This window comes from Panthera leo, chromosome D1 (assembly GCF_018350215.1).
Source record: "Panthera leo isolate Ple1 chromosome D1, P.leo_Ple1_pat1.1, whole genome shotgun sequence".
Classification (NCBI taxonomy): Eukaryota; Metazoa; Chordata; class Mammalia; order Carnivora; family Felidae; genus Panthera; species Panthera leo.
Window position 1 is genome coordinate 109,022,822 of NC_056688.1, and position 18,576 is coordinate 109,041,397.

Below are 18,576 nucleotides of genomic sequence, written 5' to 3' on the forward strand. Positions count from 1 at the left end.
CCCTTCGTACTACTATGGGCCAGTTAATGTGATTTCAAGCTGGCAAATCAACAATATTAAAATATTTTGATTAAAAGACCCAAGAGTAGGCTGGAATAGAAGCAGAAGAAACCAGACCTCAGGAATTATTTTCTCTTTCTGAAGGCCAGTGGTATCGGGGCTTGGGGAAGGAACCTTTCTAAACTGGCACCTCACACAACTACACTTCCTCCAGAGCTAACAGCAAGCCTGTTCGCTTACCTGATAAATAGCACCAAGAGAAAAGTCTGTGTCAACGTGGCTTCCTGAGTTTGCCGCTATTGCATAGCTGAAAATGAACTGGAGACCAGAATAGCCTGTGCCTGGGGCGAGGTGTCAGGTGTCGTCCTCCTTGCTAATCACTGTTCCTGAAGTACCTTTTGTTCCCTGTGACAGTGGGGCTCCCCACACAGTACCCACTGCCGCTCTCCTTGGTTCTCTCCCCATTGCCCTCAATTTCATTTCTGTGAGCACCTGGTAACTGTTACCGCTCTCCTCCTCTCCTGGTACTTCGGCTGCATCATTACCCTTCAGGGCATGCTGATCGTGTTTCTAGCTTAGTCTGCCCTCCCCCTCCTCCTTCAGGACTACTGCTGGGGCTTTGTTCCTGGTGTCTGAGTGTGTTCTCTGAGGACTCTCTGCTTACTCTTTATCCTTGTCCTTTCCATTTTGCCCTGGCCAGTGGGATACTGGGTCTCCTCCAGAAATTCCCAGTGTCTCCCTGTATTCTCCCTGAATACCCCTGCCCCAGAGATTCTCTACCCTAGTGCACCCTGCTCTCCCCTCACGCTCCCTGGGGACTACCTGACAGACACATTTGTCCCTGCAGATTCCAAGAAAGGTTGTGTATGACCAGCTGAATCAGATCCTGGTATCAGATGCAGCTCTCCCAGAAAATGTCATCCTTGTCAACACTGCGGACTGGCAGGGCCAGGTAAAGCGCTAAAGATGGCAGGGCTGGGGAGGAGGGGTTCTGGGGAGCAAGAGGCAGGACGTGGAGAAACGGGAATATGATCCCCATGTCTCAGGCCCCTCTTCCCTGAACTCAGCCTGTAGTTCTAGGCTCCCGTCCCAGTTCTGTCATTTTCCGGCCTGTGGGACCTCACGTCACTAACTTTTTGTACCTCAGCTTCCTCATCTGTAGAAAAGTGATAGTGTTACTGGTCCTGCCTTCCTTCCAGGGTGGTCGTGTGTGGTTTTTCTGTCAGCATAACAGAATACGGGTATCTCGAAAGGTACGGAGTGCTACAAAATGCCAGAGGTTGCCCTAGTTCCCAGGAAGGCAATTCAGAAGAGGGAGAGCAATACCCTCTGGCCCCCAGTCACCGCTGCCCCCGGCCCCCGGGTAGATCCTGGCGGCAGAATCCCTCTTTCCTAGTGGCCCCGACACCTGGAACATACGCTACAGAGGCAACATGAGAATCTAAAGATTCCTTAACCTTCCCACATTTCCTGCTTAGCATGTCTATATGGGGTCTAGCCCCACCTTCTCTTCACTGGCAGCCAGAGACCTGACCTTTGCCCGGCTTTGATCTGAAGGACAGAGGACGGGCCCTGCCACTCAAGCTGGGCCTCGCCTGCTCCTTGGTGCCTGTGGGGGAGCTGCGTTCTTGCTGCGTGGACTCACCTGTGTCCCTGCCCTTTCCCTCCCTGCCCCCCAGTACGTGGCAGAGCTGCTCCAGGACCAACGGAAGCCTGTCGTGTGTACCTGCTCCACCGTGGAGGTCCAGGCCGTGCTGTCTGCCTTGCTCACCCGTATTCAGCGCTAGTAAGGGCTCTGCTTGTCTCCTGCCCTTTGGGGCTCCCTCTGACTTCATCCTCCCACCCTGACTTCTAAGCAGTGACAGGAGTGCCCTGCCTCACCAGCCCAAAACTCCTCAGTCGCCGTGTGGTTTACAGTGGCGGGCCACGGTGCTCTGTTGTCCCTGCTGGCCCCAGAGGTCAGGGTGTGAAAATGTCATTCTCCTGCTCTCCCTGCCTCCCAACTTGTACTCTTGACCTGCCACATCTTCTCCTTAAACCCAGGACGAAGAAGACCAGGGAGAAAACCAGGGTTTTACAAAGGCCTTTTACTCTCATCCCTCTAACTGTGCCACGATACTTGGCATCCAGAGTCAGGACCTCCCCAGAGGGGCCCAGAGTCCCCGCCAATGGGAATGAGAACCGCAGGTCCTCCAGGCGTCCGGGCTCACGCCCAACCGCTGACCCCTGGCAGCACTGCCAGATTGTCTCCCATTAGCCTAAGCTAATTCTTTCTTCCTTCTAGACAGTCACCTGCCTCTCTGATCCTAGGTTTCTCTCCTTATTGCAAAAGCACTGTAGTTCATTGCCTCTCTGTGTATTATTTTGTTTATTGCCTTATTTTCCCTCTGTGGGTTGTGGAATCAAGTGAAGTCAAAGCTTGGGGCCTTTGTCCGAGTAGGATGCTGGTGAACCCCCTAAATGTGGTTGTGACTCTTCCCTTGCTCCCCAGCTGCAACTGCAACTCCTCCATGCCGAGGCCGGTGAAGGTGGCAGCAGTGGGAGGCCAGAGTTACCTGAGCTCCATCCTCCGGTTCTTTGTCAAGTCGCTGGCCAGCAAGACCTCCGACTGGCTTGGCTACATGCGCTTTCTCATCATTCCCCTCGGTAAAAATGGAGTAGATTTCACTCCTGAAGCAGCATGTTGGGGCTGGGCCCTAAGAAGGGACAGTTAGGGAGCTCAAAGGCCAGGCCGTATTTTGTCCCTTAACCACTTTACCTTCTCTGGTTTCCATCTCCCAGGTTCTCACCCTGTGGCCAAATACTTGGGCTCAGTCGACAGTAGATACAGCAGTAACTTCCTTGATTCTGGCTGGAGAGACCTCTTCAGTCGCTCGGAGCCCCCAGTGTCAGGTAATGGCCGTTTGTGAGGGATTGAGGCAAAATGCCACCTGGCTCATGGAGGGCCAGTCTTGGCCAAAGGAGGGGCCAGGAGAGCTTACTTTTTCTCCTGCCTATGGTTCTACCACTCCCAATCCCTTTGCATGTTTATTTTCGCAGTAAGTATTTAGTAGGAGGAGGCCCATTATGTGCAGTCCCGCTTCACTCTGGACATTTTTAAGCTCTGCTGTTTGCTGTGCTCCTATGCATCTAGAAATAAGGAGGGCCACGAGGAGGTGATGAGGAGGACATTTCTAGTTGTAGAAATCAAGCATAAGAAACAGAGAAGAGTTACTAAGCAATCTGTTTATAAGCTAATAACACTGTGCTGACCACGTCTTTTCTCTGAAATACAGAGTAAAAGTGGCAGCGCTTAGAGTGAGCTTGAGTTCTGCAAGGCTGAGGAGTAGCAAATGTGTCACCAGACCTTGAAGGAAGTGATAGGCACAGATTGGTAGAGTGGAGGAGTCCCTCTAGGTTACGAGATTGGTATGAACAAAATAGAAGCGTGAGCACGATTAGCCTGGAGGAGAGCGGAGCTTTGAGGAACTGCAAACGGAGATCAGAAGGGAGAGAACAGCGCTTTGGTTCTTCGTTCCTTATATTCAAAACCAGAGGATCTTTAGAACCCTTTCTCTCCCTCAACTCCGAGGGTCTTCTGATGGGTCTCAACAAGGGGATCTCTCAGAAGGTTTTCAGGTTTGCCTGCTGAAATAAACCGGCAGTCATCTCTTGTCTTTTCTGCAGAGCAACTGGACGTGGTCGGGCGGGTCATGCAGTATGTCAGTGGGGCAGGTGTCACACACCAGCTCCCCGTAGCTGAAGCCATGCTGACCTGCAGGCATAAGTTGTAAGTTTCACTTCAGGGGATTTCTTGAAACTGCTAGGGTGGGTGGGCTAGCTAAATCTTGAGTTTTCTTTGCTTTTCTGTATTTTCCTTCTCCCCACCTGTTTCTCTTTGTAGCAACTCAAGAGAATAGGAGAGGCAGTGTTTTTACTGCCTTCCATCCAGGCCCCGCCATCCTTGTCCTGGGCCTCCCCACCCAAATAGATGCCCCCTTAGCATAAGAGAAGCCCATCCTAGGGGCTGAAATCCGCACGTGGGAGCAGGTGGTGAAGTATGCAGAATCGGATCTTTTGCCTCTATCTGTGGCTCCTCTGCCATCCTGAGACATGATGGAAAGTGTCATGTAGTGTCTGGACTCCCTTGAAGCCACAATAAAATATCAAAAGCTGGGGCACCTGGGTGGCTCAGTTAAGCATCTGACTTCGGTTCAGGTCAGGATTTCACGGTTCGTGGGTTCGAGCCCCACATCAGGCTCTGTGCTGATAGCTCAGAGCCTGGAGCCTGCTTCAGATTCTTTCTCCCTCCCTCCCTCCCTCCCTCTCTCTCTCTCTCTCTCTCTCTCTGCCCCTCCCCAGCTTGTATTCTGTTTCTCTCTGTCTCTCAAAAATGAATAAACGTTGAAAAAAAAAATTTTTTTAAGTATCAAAAGCTTGTATCCCCAGCTCTCCATGCAGTATCACCCACTAACTATAAAGCTTTTCTTTCTCTCCCAACAGCCCTGATGAAGACTCCTATCAGAAGTTTATCCCCTTCATTGGCGTGAGTACTGACTCCCCACTCCTCTGTACCCCATCCATTCTCCTGGCCTCCCCACATACACGTACACAAATAAAAGATTCATCTAGACAGTAGTTCTCATCCAGAGGTGATTCTGCCCCGAGGGGACATCTGGCCATGCCCGGAGACATTTTTGGCTGTCACAGCTGGAAGTTGGGGTGCTAGTGGCATCCAGTGGGTAGAGACCAGGGATGCCGCTAAACTTCCTACAGTGCACCAGACAGCTCCCCAGCCCCGCCAAACAGATTAATCTGGCCCCAATGTCAATAATGCCAAAGTGGAGAAACCCTGGGCTGGAACATGTACTGAGCTGTTCCTTTCAGTATCCTCTTTTCCTGAATCATGGGCTACCCCAGATCATCACTAGTATCCTCATATTTATTACACCAAGCCCAGAACCTGGTGCCTTGGCCTAGGGAGGGACATCCAGAGCATAGGTTCTGCAGTCTCCAGGGAAAAGAAGGCTGCCTCAGAAATGAAATAATGATAGATGATATTCTGAAGAGAAGTCCAAGAAGTAGGTATTTCTGTCTTCAGGGTCAAATGTACCACTGAAAAGAAGGATCCCTCCTTTCCCTTCCTATTTAGTCAAAGGAGAATCTCTAGATGAGTTCATTGATTTTGAAAATAAAAGGGAAATGTCTCGAATATCCCTGATGTCAGGTGGCACTGGCCTTTGTTTCATTTGGCAGTAGCTCGGCCCAACCAAGAAAGGGACCCCAGAGGTGACAGAGCTGACACCCTGTGGGGCCAAAGCACTCCACAAAAGCGTGGTTGAAAATTCAGATTTCCATGTATGAGACAATTGAATTTCACTTCCAAGTCAGCTTGCATCTTTTCCTATACTCTCCTAGCTTTGGGTAGGGGGACATATGCAGATGAAGGGCTTATTCTTTGCTCGTCCCAGACTCTGGATGCCTTGAGTGATCATGGGAGATCCCTGAGCCTGGAGAAATTCGTTGCCCTTTCTTGTGCCTTGCTAAAGCCTACTGTCTGAACGATCCACTCAGTTCCTGTTAGCCACTGGGGCTACTTCCGTTGCCATGTTGGAGGCTCCAGACCACAGCCTGTAGCCTAAGCTGATGGTTTGATACACATCTTTGTGGAGCTATGGGTTGCTGCACACTCTGGCCTCACAGACAAGAGAGAAATATTAAAAATTTAAAATTTAAACCAACAAAGGAACCGGCAGCCTCGTATAATGCCAGGGGAGCAAGGGAGTTGTGTCCAGGAAGTTCAGAGTGTCGGTATGTTACTTTCTGAGAACTAAAATAAGGACGCATAGAGAATTTGGGACAAACTTCCGTGAATAGCAGCACTGTGTTCTAAGTAGCCATGACAGGACCATTTGCACGTTATCTCCACTCCCTGCCAGTCCCCAGGGTGCAGCTTCTGTGACCTCTCAGCTCTGCTGCACCTCTGCCGGGTGCTAGGCCCTTGGCCTGCTACTTCACAGGAATTCACCTGTCACTTCAAGTCATAGCTGTAACATTTAGTCTGTTTCTAGCTATGCCCTTTGCTGGCCGCTGGAGGGCCCCCTCTGTCCTTCCCAGAATTCTCTATGAGAAATCTAAAATCCTTTGGGAAGCTGAAATTAATACCACTTCCTTGAGGCAGGAAAGGGGCAGGAAGGTGCCTGGGATCACCTCCTTATCCATATTGTCCCAGATCTGGAAAGGAGGAAGCTGGTATCAGCACATCAGCATGTTCCCCTGCTTGGTGCAACAGGCAGGCTTTCAGAGAGCTCCTCCCCTGCAACACCCTGTCTTACTAAGCTTTCTCAGAGCAGCTCCTTACTTCTCTGACATGGGAAAATGGCCTCCTACCCACGTGACCTTAGAAGAAATGAGATCAGAATACTGAAATGGTTCCTGCCTTCAAGGTGGCTTTTTGCCCTCCCTAGAGATGAGCCACAAGGCCTCATGTGCCCCCACATCATTGTTTGGAACTGGGCTTTTATACGTATCTTACAGATCTGGGCTGCTCTGGATTTGCAAAGATTTTAAAAGCCTCTGATCAAATAATATATAGTAATGGCTGTTGTGTCCAAACACTTGCTTCCAACTGGATCAAAATGTGTCCAGCTTTAGTGAGAGGACTTAGTGCGGTATCTCTTCTTTCTCTCAGGTGGTGAAGGTGGGTCTGGTTGAAGATTCTCCCTCTACTGCAGGTGAGGCTGGGATTCTTTTGCTTCTGTGAAGTGAGGTGATGCCTTCTAGGCTCATCTCTAGTCCAGCAGGCCAGAAGGTGAAAATTTGGGGGCTCCTAAGGTTAAGTCAGAATTTGAGCAGGAAAACTGTGGCCACCTTCACTTCCTGGGTGAAGCGGTGGCAGGGGGTGGTGGGGAGGTGTTAAAAGCTCAGCTACAGCTGAGACAGAGGGGTACCTTGACCCCTTGGCTGTCCCCCTGTGCTTGTCCCCCTGACAGGTGATGGGGATGACTCGCCTGTGGTCAGCCTTACTGTGCCCTCCACATCACCGCCTTCCAGCTCAGGCCTGAGCCGAGATACCACAGCCACCCCTCCTTCGTCCCCATCCATGAGCAGTGCCCTCGCCGTTGTGGGGTAAGGCTCTTGCCCATACCTCTCCTTCCCACCGACCCTCTCCCTCAGGGCCCAGGAACCGTACTAACTGCCCCCTCACCCCCGCCTGCAGCATTGTATAACAGTGATGTTATACTGAGTGTAGAAGGCAGGTTAGTGGCAAGGACGTTGGAGTTCGAATTCAGAGACTTCGGTCACTAGCCGGGCAAGTGGAACAGCCCTGAACAATGGAGGATACTCTCTTCCCTGTCTCCCAGGTAAAAGAATTGAATGAGACAAATGACAGAGAGACCTTCTGTAACCTGTAGAGTGCTGTACAGGAGTCTTGCTGGGGGACTGCCCAGCGAGGGGGAAAGAGTGTGGGCACGGGAGTCCTGCACACCTGGGTTCGAGTCGTGGGTCTGTGTTAGGTCCGCTACATTAGCTTCTGGTAAGGAACTAATTACTCAACGACACTTTCTAAGGCTCAGTGAGAGAGACCACATCAAGGTGTGACCATTGAGATAGGTGTAGGGAGCACTGCCATGGATTTTGCGGGGGCGGTGGCTCAACTCCAACACAACGAAACAAGTGGGGATTTCTACCCAGGGAGCAGGTGTGGATGGAAAATGACTAAGAAGAAACATTAGGGGTCGGGAGATTCTTGCTGAAGACAGGTCAGGGTGTCAGACATCTTCTGGGGGTGGTGGCGGATGAGGAACCTGAGCAGGTATCCCAGGTGATCAGACAGGGAGGGTGGGGGCTCTTGCCAACTGTCTTAGCAGGGTTTTTGCTAACTGGATTTTACAAAGATGTACACAAATGGGCCTAGGAAAAAGTTTGGGAGCCAGACTAAAGTTTCTAAAGTTTGGTCAAGCAAAGAATCTGTCATTGGGACAAGTTACTAAGCTTCATTTTCATCTTTGTAAGTAGAGTGAAATAGCCATGTCACAGTTTGTGAGGCTTAAATAAGAACCTGTATGGTTTGGTACCTGGCACACGGGAGGTATTATTGCCTTCTCTCATGCATTCAGTCTGTCTGTCAGCAGAGTGCCCGTTTGAGGCACTGGAGCTGTAGCAGCAAATAAGAAAGGCTCATCCGAGTCCCGGAGCTCAGGCTTCTGGGTCCTGGCAATGCCAGAGCAGCAAAAACTTTCAAATTGTGTAGGTTGCAGTAAGTGCTATGAAAAAATAGTAGGGGGATGGTTCTGAAAGGAGAAGGAATTTCTTTAGGATCTCAAGTACCCATAGTTTAGATCAGGCAGTCAGGGTGGCCTCTCAGAAGGCACCTCTCATGCCAGACCTGAGAACAGGAGGAGATGACAGACGGCGTGTGGAGCAGAATGCTCCTGCAGGGGGCTTGAGGGAGCAGGCTGGGAGGTGAGGAAAGGGCAGGTGTGAGTCAGGAACAGAAATGGGCTCCTGCACCTTCTTCCTCCCTGTTTCCCTTTTTCTGCCTTACCTCTTTGTGTTTCTCCTGGGAATGGTCCTCAGCAGCAGGGAGGGGAGGCACTAGCCCGTGGTTGTCCCAGAAACACCAATGACAGGGTCACGGTCCCTGAAGAACATGAATGTTCTTAGATGGTGAGAAGCCTGCATTGCACCTCGGATCCCAACCCTCATCGTCCCTCACCCTCTCCTCCCCTTTTCACTTCCCATCATGTGGTCTTTACTGGCTTATGGAAGGGACAGTGCAGGAAAGGACGAAGTCCCACACAGCCGGTAATGCCTCATGGTTCCAGGCTTCCTGAGGGTCTGGGGACCAGCCCTTAACTTCGACCTCCTTTTCTATCCCATTTAAGCTGGTTTTTAATGGAATCACTGAAAGTAGGCAGAAAGAAATGTCAGATGACTTTTGTAGCCTGTGTACCTATTGTGTCTGACGCCTCCTTTCAAGAAAACATCAGCCCTTTTTCCCCTCGGAGCTAAAATTATCCCTGAGCTAGAAGTGCCATAAATAAGAGAAAGCCGCAGGTCAGCAACCATCAGCTCTCCCTCCTGGGGCTGCTGTGGAGCTGGCCAAGGTGTTTCTGTCTCTGCCCCACTTAATCTCTCCAGCCCTTGGCTGGGTTTTGCCTGGGCTCTGCTTGTTGGGTGTGTACATATGTGTGCATGTGTATGTATATGTGTGCATACGTGCTTGCTGGGGGTGTGTGTGTGTGTGCATATGAGTGTGTGTATGTATGCGTGCAGGCTTTCTTCCTAAAGCTCCTTTCCTCTCTGCTTCCCTTATCGCCCTGTGACTTTGTATTTGGCTCCCTCACAGTGTCTCAGGTCTTTATCCGCTCCTGGCTTTGTCCTCTGATCAGCCTGTCTCTCCCTTCCCACACGAACCAATTCCATGAGACTGGAGGGAACCCAGAACCATTTAATCTGCCGCCTCCTCTCACCCCTCCCAGAGCCTGGCAGTCTCCCCCGGGCCCTCCAATCTGGCCATGTAGTTGGAAACTGAAGGCAGAGCCTACTCTCCATTACTGTTCCCCTTCCTCAGGAGCCCCAACAGCCCATATGGGGACGTGATTGGCCTCCAGGTGGACTACTGGCTGGGCCACCCTGGTGAGCGGAGAAGGGAAGGCGACAAGAGGGACGCCAGTTCCAAGAACACCCTCAAGAGCGTCTTCCGCTCAGTGCAGGTTTCCCGCCTGCCCCATGGTGGGGAGGCCCAGCTTTCCGGTACCATGGCAATGACTGTGGTCACCAAAGAGAAGAACAAGAAAGGTAAGTGACGTCTGAGGCCAGGGACAGTCGGGGCCACCGGGGTTCCCCATCTCCTCTCAGGGCCTGGGACAGAATCTGCTTCTGGGAGATCTTTGGATGAAGGTGAAGAGCACATATATCATGGGGTCCAGCCCGGGGACCTGCGTCACCTGCGAGACAAGGCCGTTCCTTCTTTAGCAAAGGAAATGGATGTTCCCAGTGAGCAGTTGGTCCCTACCTGCTGAACATCAGCACCTTAGGGGCCAAGGCAGTTAGTGCTGCCATAATGAAGGGAGCCTTTCCAGCCACTACCCTCAGGGATGGACCATGTGACGGAGGAGGACATCACTGTGTCCCCATGAAGCAGAATGTTTGTTGCTTAAGAATTAAGAGGAGTACGGCCCATTTTGGATAAGATGGGGCACTTAAGTCACTAGAGGTAGAGTTGGGGGTGGCCTGGGTCCTATGCTCTGAGAGTATGAGGCAAGAATCCCCACAGCCAGGCCAGGGCTAGGGCAGAGCTTGCTGCCGTCTGTTCTGCTGATTGGGCTGTGCACCTGCCATAGCACACAAGTCTGCCAGGTGACCCGTGGGCCCCCCCAGCCCCACCCATCGCCCAGCTGTTAGGGGCTTTCTCTAATCGCTGGACCCTTCCTCCTCAGAGCATTCCCAAAGCAGCTGGGCCCCTTTCTGTTCGTGCCTCTGTTCCACAGAGTTCCTCTTGAGGGCAGGCAGGGGACTGTGCCAGGCCAAAAGCCAGAGCAACAAGGGCAGGCCTGACAGCTCTATGTGTTCTCCTTGCTGCCCCGACATCCCTAGAACAGAGATGGTGCAGACGCTCCGGTGTGGCCTCCCTCCTCCTAGCCGCACCAGACTCGGCCCTACGTGGGTGCGAGTGAGTAGGCAGGAGCCCAAGGGCACAGGCTCCTTGCCCTACAGGCTACCTAGAACACCCAAGCTGGAAGGGACCTCAGAGACCCAACTGGCCCCAGGTCCTCATTACACAGTTGATGATACTGAAGCCCAAGGAGAGGCCTATGCTGGGAGGGGGCAGGACTCAAAGATCCTGGTACGTGCTGCCTGCCTACCCAGAGCTGAGGGGAGAGGATGTCCGTCAGCAGATCATCTCCCCACCCCACCCCCACCCCCCCCCCCGCCACACACACACACAGGAAGAGGGGCCGGTGGGGCTGAGAGAGGGGAGGGGGTGAATACTTTTCCAAGGGTTGTGACACTGGTGGTTCTGCTTGCTTTCCAGTTCCCACGATCTTCCTGAGCAAGAAACCTCGAGAAAAGGAGGTAGATTCCAAGAGCCAGGTCATCGAGGGCATCAGCCGCCTCATCTGCTCTGCCAAGCAGCAGCAGACCATGCTCAGAGGTACGGGGAGACACGGGAGGAGGGGTGCTGGGCAGGGCGGGAAGAAGAGGGGCAGGGGACTCTGCGGGGAGGGAGGCGATGGCCCTCCCCGAGGGACCCTGGGGAGGTGGCCTTAGCAGCCTTGGTCACCCCCTCCTTCCCCTGTCACCCCAGTGTCCATCGACGGAGTCGAGTGGAGTGACATCAAGTTCTTCCAGCTGGCGGCCCAGTGGCCCACCCATGTCAAGCACTTTCCAGTGGGACTATTCAGTGGCAGCAAGGCCACCTGAGGGCACTATCTCCTGGCCACTCTCCCTCCTGGCACTGCCACCAGCCTCACCGCCTGCGGGCAGGGGGAGGCCAGCAGGCCTGGGTCCAGCGTCCCCTTTCCTGGCCCTGAGGCCTGTATCTCTCTTGCCCAGTCCTGAAGGACACTGCCAGTGGGGACGCTGCTCCCCTCCCTCCTGCTCAGTCCTCTCCCTCCCATTCCAGGCCGGGGCGTGTCGATTTTGCCTTTTGGCACCCATCCCTGGGCCTCCCTTCACCCACTTCCAGTCTCCCCACATGGCACCAGTTCCTTCCTGGAGATAGGAAACCTGGAACCCTGGCCCACAGCAGGGAATCCAGCCCTCCCCATCCCTCTGCCAGCTGCCCAACCTGCCCCCCCTCAAGTGGGGCCCAGGGCCACTTCCCACTCCGGTGGGTTCTCCCAGTGTGGGGTAGGAGGGGCACCCTGAGCCCAAGGGACCCCCTCCCCTCCACAATCACAGGAGCAGCCCCACCCCTCCCTCATCCCCAGAACCACATTTCTGTGGTGATGCCATGTATTTCTGGGGTGGAGGGGCCTTCCTGGTCTCCCCCATGCACGACTTCCTCACTGACCCCCAGGTCCCCCCTAGATGTCACGAGCATCCTTGAGTGTTTCTTTGGTTCTCTGCACAGCCAGTCTCTTGGTGGTTCCATGTGACTCGCTTGGGCACCAGTCGCTGTCCTTGTGGCTCCCCCTTGTTGATGACTCTCCTCCCTCTGCCTCCCACCCCCTGCCCTCCAGCACAGCCTGCCTCTTCCTGAACTCCAGACTGGGACAGATGGGAGGCAGACCCCACCGGCATATTGTCTGTGACCCTACATCTCCCCGTGCCCACCATGTCCATTTGTGTCCCGTTCCCTAGTGTGTTCCTCCCCTCCTCCCACCTGGACAGAGAGCCCACCTTCCCAGCCAGGTCTCTCTCCAGCAGGCTCCAAACCCTCCCTCTTGCCATGGGGGTCTGAGCCAACTCCTCAGCCTCGACCATCAGCCTTCTCAGGAGAAGCTGAGCACGCAGGGCCGCCATCCCAGCCGCAGCCCTCTGTCCACCACCCCAGCACCTCCAGAGCTTTACCGTTGCCCTCACCCCTTCTAGAAGTTTTTGCACAGAACTTCATTTTGAAAAGTGTTTTTCTCATTCTCCATACCTCCCCAAACTCCTCCAGCCCTTATACCCCTGCTCAGCCCTGCTGTCCAGAGCATCTCCTGGGCTGAGCTGCTCTCTTGGGGCCGGAGAGGGGTGGGGTTTGGGGGACTGAGTGGATGTTGGGTTTTTCATTCAATAAACTGGTGATTTCTTACCAACTAGCAAGGCTTGGGCTTCTATGCCTCTCACTGTGATGCAGGATCTATCTGACCCTCTCCCCTCTGCACAACACAGCCGACTCCTCTCCAAATCAACTCCTCTCAAATGGCTGGAAGAAGCGCATTCTCATTTCCTTAATTATAGAAACAGGCATGAAGCTGTCTTTCCCGGTATGAGGCAAGCAGAGGTCAGAAACAGAAATAACACTCTTCTCACACCAAAATAACCTTTTTTCTCTGGGACTCACCATCCCCAAATCCCACTTCCCAAGACCGTGACATGTCAAGGGCAGTTTCTGTCTTCTGATTGATAATTAGAACTTGGGTTCTTTCCCTCTACTGGGCTGATGTCCTGCCATAGTTTTTGGATGCTGGTGAAGTCTGAGGCCTAGGGGGAGAGGGTGGAGCTGGGGTCTGTCATTAGGTTGGCTTTCCTGCCTGCCTTTAACTTGGAGATGGAACACAGTCACAGCCCCTGCTCTCCGGGTGCCTGGTTCTTTGCACACTCCCAGGAGAGAGGCCTGCACACCAACCTTCCTCTCGTGGTGAAGTGCCCAGAGATTGGGACTTGGCATCCTTGCCCTGCAGGACACAGCCACAGGGGAGTGTGTGACCGGGTAGGATGGGCTGTCACTGGTCCCCCAAGCCCTGTGGTCTAATGACCTATTGGAGGGAGACTCTGGGACCCAGCAGTGTGGCCCTGCACCAAACTCTCTGAGCCGGAAACATGGAAATAATGCCTGCCTCCCAAGGGGAAGAGTCCAGTGAGGTCTATGAAAGTGTCCCAGAAATGCAGTCTGCATGTTAGTTACCGAACAAGTTTGGTTCGTGAGAGGAAATGCCAGAAGTCAAATTGTGTCTAAGGTGAGCTAGAGAAGATGTGAGTGTGGCCTCAGGGCAGAGTGGAAGCTCCAGGAGAGGCCTCCAGGGTGGGAGGCAGTGGGAGAGGGCTCAGGCAGTGCCGGGGCTGCGGGGACCTGGGGGCTCATGGGAGGCCCAGGCGGGAGAGGTGTGGGTCCAGCTTAGAACTGAGGAGACCGAGCAGATGATGGGAAAGATGAGGGTGAGGAAGAGGCATAAACCCCCAGCCTGCTGCGTCTGACTCCACATCCTGGGCCTCCCCTCCTCCCACCTCCAGGGCTTTGCTCTTGCAGTTGCCCCCTTTCTCCTGCCGTCATCTCTACCGGATCTTTCGCATCTGCGCACCAACACGCAGGAACAGCTCCCTGGTTAAAAACAACTTCTCTGCTTCTAGATCCCCTCTGGCTGCCACGCCATGGCTCTGCTCCCTTTAAAGTGAGATTCTCCAAGTGGTGTTCATGCTCCCCGCCTCCACTTGCACTCCTGCAAGCTTTTCTCCTCAACAGCCCCGTCAGAAGCTCCCTTACCAAGGTCACCAGTGACCTGAGTGGCCACATCCAAGGGTCTGTTTTCTTGCTTGACCTGTCCTGTACGTGCCCACTGCCTGTTAGAATGACTTTCTCCACTTGACCTGTGGACAGCGCTCTGCTCTCCTTCCACTTCTCTGACCCGCCCTTTCTTGACCTCCCTTAAGTTACCCTCTTCAGCTCCCCAGCCTCAGAACGCTGGGGAACACAGGGCTCCGGCCTCTGGTCTTCTCTCTCCCACACTCAGCCCTGTGGTATGAAATGCTCCCCTGTGCACAGACTTCTCCCTTTATTCTTCCATTCTGAGGCCAAACCCTTTGGAAGCACCACTGACTCTTGTCTCTCATACCCAACATCCAGTCCACCAGCAAATCCTATAGGCTTTCCTGAGACAGATCCAGAACCCAACAGCTCCCTACCCCTCTCACTGCTGCTATCTCTTGTCTGGATGTTCTAATAGCCTCTTAACTGTCTGTGCTTCCACCTACTCTTCCTGTAGTCTGTTCTCCACACAACAGCCAGAGAGAGCTTTTTAAAATGTTAATCAGTCTGTGTTAAACTGTCCAATGGCTTTCCATCCCACTAAGAATATAATCCAAAGCCCTCATCATAACCCACAAAGCCTATATGATCTGACCTCCTCGCTTGATCTCTCTTCTCACTCTGCCCTTCTCCCGCTGGCCTCTTTTACATGCCTCGGACACACCGGGCACGTTCTGCCTCAGGGTCTTTGCACAAGCTGTTGCACCTGCCTCTAGGTCCATGCAGCTTGCTCCCTCATTGAAGTCTTGGCTTAAATGTCACCTCAGAGAAGCCTTCCCTGCTCAACCTGTCTAAAATAGCACCTCCCTTTTCTCTCACCCTTCTTTATTTTTCCTTATTAGCACTTCTCACTCCTTGGCGCTTAATTATTCATTTGTTTGTCTCTCCGCACTGGAGAGTAAGCTCCAAGAAAACAGGAATTTTTTTTTTTTTTACCTGCTATATCCTTGGTACCCAGGATACTTCTTGGCTCATCATAGGTACACAATGAGTATCTGTTGACAGAGTGAATGAAGAGGCCTGTGCTGCTAGAATGGAGTCCCCAGTCCAGATGCACCACTCAGACACTTTAATGCCTCAGCCCCAAGCATACCTGAGTTTTCTCATAGGCCCTGGAGTAAGAAGATAGACTCCAAAGAGAAGGAAAAAGGTTGTGTAGGAATGGTTTCCAGAATTCCAAAAACAAGGCAACTCCTATCTACACATTGAGATGGTTTGCTCAGTCCTCAAGGGTGAAAGCTGGACTGGGGCTGCCAGAAACATTCTCTAAAGACGAAGGATGGCATTTGGGTGCAGAAGGTGGAAGGACCTCTGTCTAACCTGTATACCAACTCTAGGCTGGTTTTATTATTAATTTAAAAACAAACTTATATTTTAGAATAGTTTTAGACTTACAGAAAAGTTACAAGGATGGAACAAAGAGTTTCTGTATCCCCTCACCTAGTTTTTCCTGTTGTTAACATGGTATGTTTATCCTAACTAATGACCCAACACCGACACATTATTATAAACTAAAGTCCATATTTAACTCCAGTTCCTTAGTTTTTTTCCGAAGCCTTTTATGCATTCCAGAATCCAAGATATCCAGTATCCAAGATACCACGCTACATGTAATCTTTTGGGTTGTGACATTTTCTTAGACTTTCCCTCATTTTGATAACCTTGACAGTTTTGAGGATACTGGTCAGGTATTTTGTAGAATGCCCCTCGACTGGAATTTGCCAGCACATCACGCCAAGGGTCCCTGCCATCAACATGATTTGTCAGCCAAGGTAGTGTTGACTAGTAAAGTCACACCCCCTTCCATACTGTGTTCTTAGGAAGGAAGCCACTAAGCATAGCCTACACTTAAGGAATGAAAGGTTTTCCTCGATATCCAGTATTTGGAATTCTTCTAGATAGCAGATTTCAGATCTGCTGTTTTTAAACTACTTCTCATCACCCACTGCCATGTCCAGGGATGGATGGCACGGACAGCCCTCTCAACATCACCCGAGGGCATTTTTCTTTAGTCAGGCTGCTGCCAGAGTGCTTCATGTGGTTTATTTCATGGACTACTTCAAGCAGCCCTAGGAAATCAATCCAGCTGATACTTCCTTGTTACCAAAGAGGAAGCTCAAGGTCAGAGAGCTCCCCCTACCCTCTCTGTCCCAGCTCTAACTCTCATTTTTAAGCATTTACATGACTTGAATACTCACAGACATCTCAAACCTAGCACGGCCCAAACAGAACTCTTGATTTCCCTTTATCCTCCCCAGTTTTGGTAATAACACAGGATCCATCCTGTTACTTAAGCCAGAAGCTGCCTAGTTGTCCTGTGTCACCACAGTGACCCCTGTCCATTCTGCCTCTCACAGAGTTCCCAAACATAAGCCAGAGTGCCTTACTCCCTTGCCAGAGCCCTTCAGTGGCTATCTATAGCCACCCAACCTGTGGTCTATTGGGCCCGCACATCCAGCCTCACTACCCCTCACTTCACTTCCAGCTGCTCTCTCCCCCACGCTCATCACCCTTGAACCACACCTGATCTTGCAGTAATCACATCCCTCTTCCCTGCACCAGGCCCGAACATGTGGCTCTTCCCACCTTAAATGCTCTCCCCACCCCACAGAGCTACCTCCTTTGCCTTTAGGATACCTCCTCAGAGAGGCTTTCCCAACCTCCCTTCCCAAAGCCCAGTTGTTAGCCTTTACTTGAGCCCTTTCTGCAGTCCTGGCATTCACCGTCACCTGCAACAAATGTCTTTGTACCCCATTAGAATGGGAGCTCCAGGTGGCCAGAGACTCAGGCTACATCTCCAGCATCCATCACTCTGGCGTATGGCAGACACTAAAAGGCCAGCTAAAGGGTTGAGTGAGACATTAAATCACTTGTCCAATGCACACAGATCGGCTGAGAAGGAGCCGGATTTCTAACTCAGGTCATCTGACTCCAGACCATCTCTCAAGGCCCCACTCAGATCCCAAATTTCCCATCATCCATACATCCTACATGTATTCCTACCATGGGCCAGTTCCTGTCCTAGGTATGATGGTACAAGGATGAATACGGGGTTGGGTTCTTACCTATATGGGAACTCTGAGGTGAGCAGGGAAGACAGACAAATAGACAATTGCCACCGAGCATGACACATTGCATGGGAACATGCCAGAAGGGCATCTAATCTAGCCTGGGGAAAGGGGTATCCAAGAATATGTCACAAAGGAAACGACACCTGAGTGGCATCTTAAAGATGCCTGACATGATGGATGTTCTGGATGCAGGAAATAGCAAAAACTAGAGATAAGAGAGAATCTGGCTTCTTCTCAGACCCCCATGTGGTTTAGCGTGGCCGAAAAGCAATGGGCATGGTGAGTAATAGAGCTGAAGAGAAAGGAAGTGGCTGGGGCACTGAGGAGCCTTGTAGCTGTGATTATCATTACTCTGTGCCTGAGCGAGGACTGTGCGCTTTATCCTGGGATCAGTGGAAAGCCAGTAAAGGGCTTTAGGCAGAAAAGTGAGGTGAGGGAATTTAGCAAGATCACCTTGTGACAGCAGATTGGAGGAAACAAGACTGAAGACCAGAAGAGTTTGAAGGGTGTTGCAGCAATTGAGAAAGGATGGGACAGAGACGTAGACTATGGTGAAGGTAGGAGCAGTGCAGGAAAATGGAGACTGTAGGCCAGTTTAAGAGGCAGGATCCACAGGTTTAGGGCCAAAAGAGAAGAGCCAAGGATAGGGACTGGCTGGCTGCTCTAGGTGAACAGGCAGCTGGTGGTACATCCCTGGAGGAGATTTGGGCAGGAGATGGTGCTTTTAGGGCAAGGGTGGTGTGTGCTGTTCAGAGGTTAGTGTCCAATTGGAGTTGAATATATAGGTCTGGATGGAGCTCAGGGAAATGATCTGGGTTGGATGAAGATTGGAGCTTCCTTAACATGCGGGAGAGCTGCCAGGAGGGAGAAGGTGAGAACACCCCTGGCTGGGCCGGGCTCCCTCCATCCTGACCACGTAGGGCACCTATTACGAGCACCAAACATCTCGGCCCTCGTATTCAGACGTGCCTTTCCATTTGCTGCCTTGTTTATTGCTCGCTTTCATCCCAAATGTGTTTTCCCTCCAACAACACCGTAAGAGACTGCCCAACATTTCATATACTTTCTCCCCACCCTCCATTCACTAGCACGGGTCTACCAAATAGTAAGCTTGGTGGTGATAATATTAATAAATAACTACTAGTAACTGTGTCTGTTACGTACCAGGCATAATGTTAAGGTCTTAACTCTGCTGTTTTATTCCATTCTCTCAAGGACCCAAAGAGGTAAGTATTAGGAACTTTATTTTACAAATGAGGAAACAGATGAAGTTACAGAGCATGCCTAAAGGCCCACAGCCGGCAGACGGAGAAACGTGGCACTGAACTTAGCTAAGTATGACCC

At 51.9% G+C, this 18,576-nt stretch overlaps 1 protein-coding gene across 3 annotated transcripts in view; it reads left to right on the forward strand.

Annotated features, from left to right (window-relative positions):
• Window positions 1–12,732, forward strand: part of PACS1 (phosphofurin acidic cluster sorting protein 1) — a 152,769-nt gene extending 140,037 nt beyond the window's left edge. For all 3 annotated transcript variants that reach the window (XM_042905693.1, XM_042905694.1, XM_042905695.1), the window contains exons 14-24: window positions 848–952; window positions 1,680–1,786; window positions 2,492–2,646; window positions 2,782–2,892; window positions 3,667–3,769; window positions 4,483–4,525; window positions 6,671–6,713; window positions 6,972–7,107; window positions 9,557–9,783; window positions 11,021–11,140; window positions 11,294–12,732. In XM_042905693.1, the coding sequence (XP_042761627.1) occupies window positions 848–952; window positions 1,680–1,786; window positions 2,492–2,646; window positions 2,782–2,892; window positions 3,667–3,769; window positions 4,483–4,525; window positions 6,671–6,713; window positions 6,972–7,107; window positions 9,557–9,783; window positions 11,021–11,140; window positions 11,294–11,409 (1,266 nt within the window). In that variant the 3' untranslated portion in view covers window positions 11,410–12,732. The remainder of the gene's footprint in view (window positions 1–847; window positions 953–1,679; window positions 1,787–2,491; window positions 2,647–2,781; window positions 2,893–3,666; window positions 3,770–4,482; window positions 4,526–6,670; window positions 6,714–6,971; window positions 7,108–9,556; window positions 9,784–11,020; window positions 11,141–11,293) is intronic.
• Window positions 12,733–18,576: the final 5,844 nt, after the last annotated feature.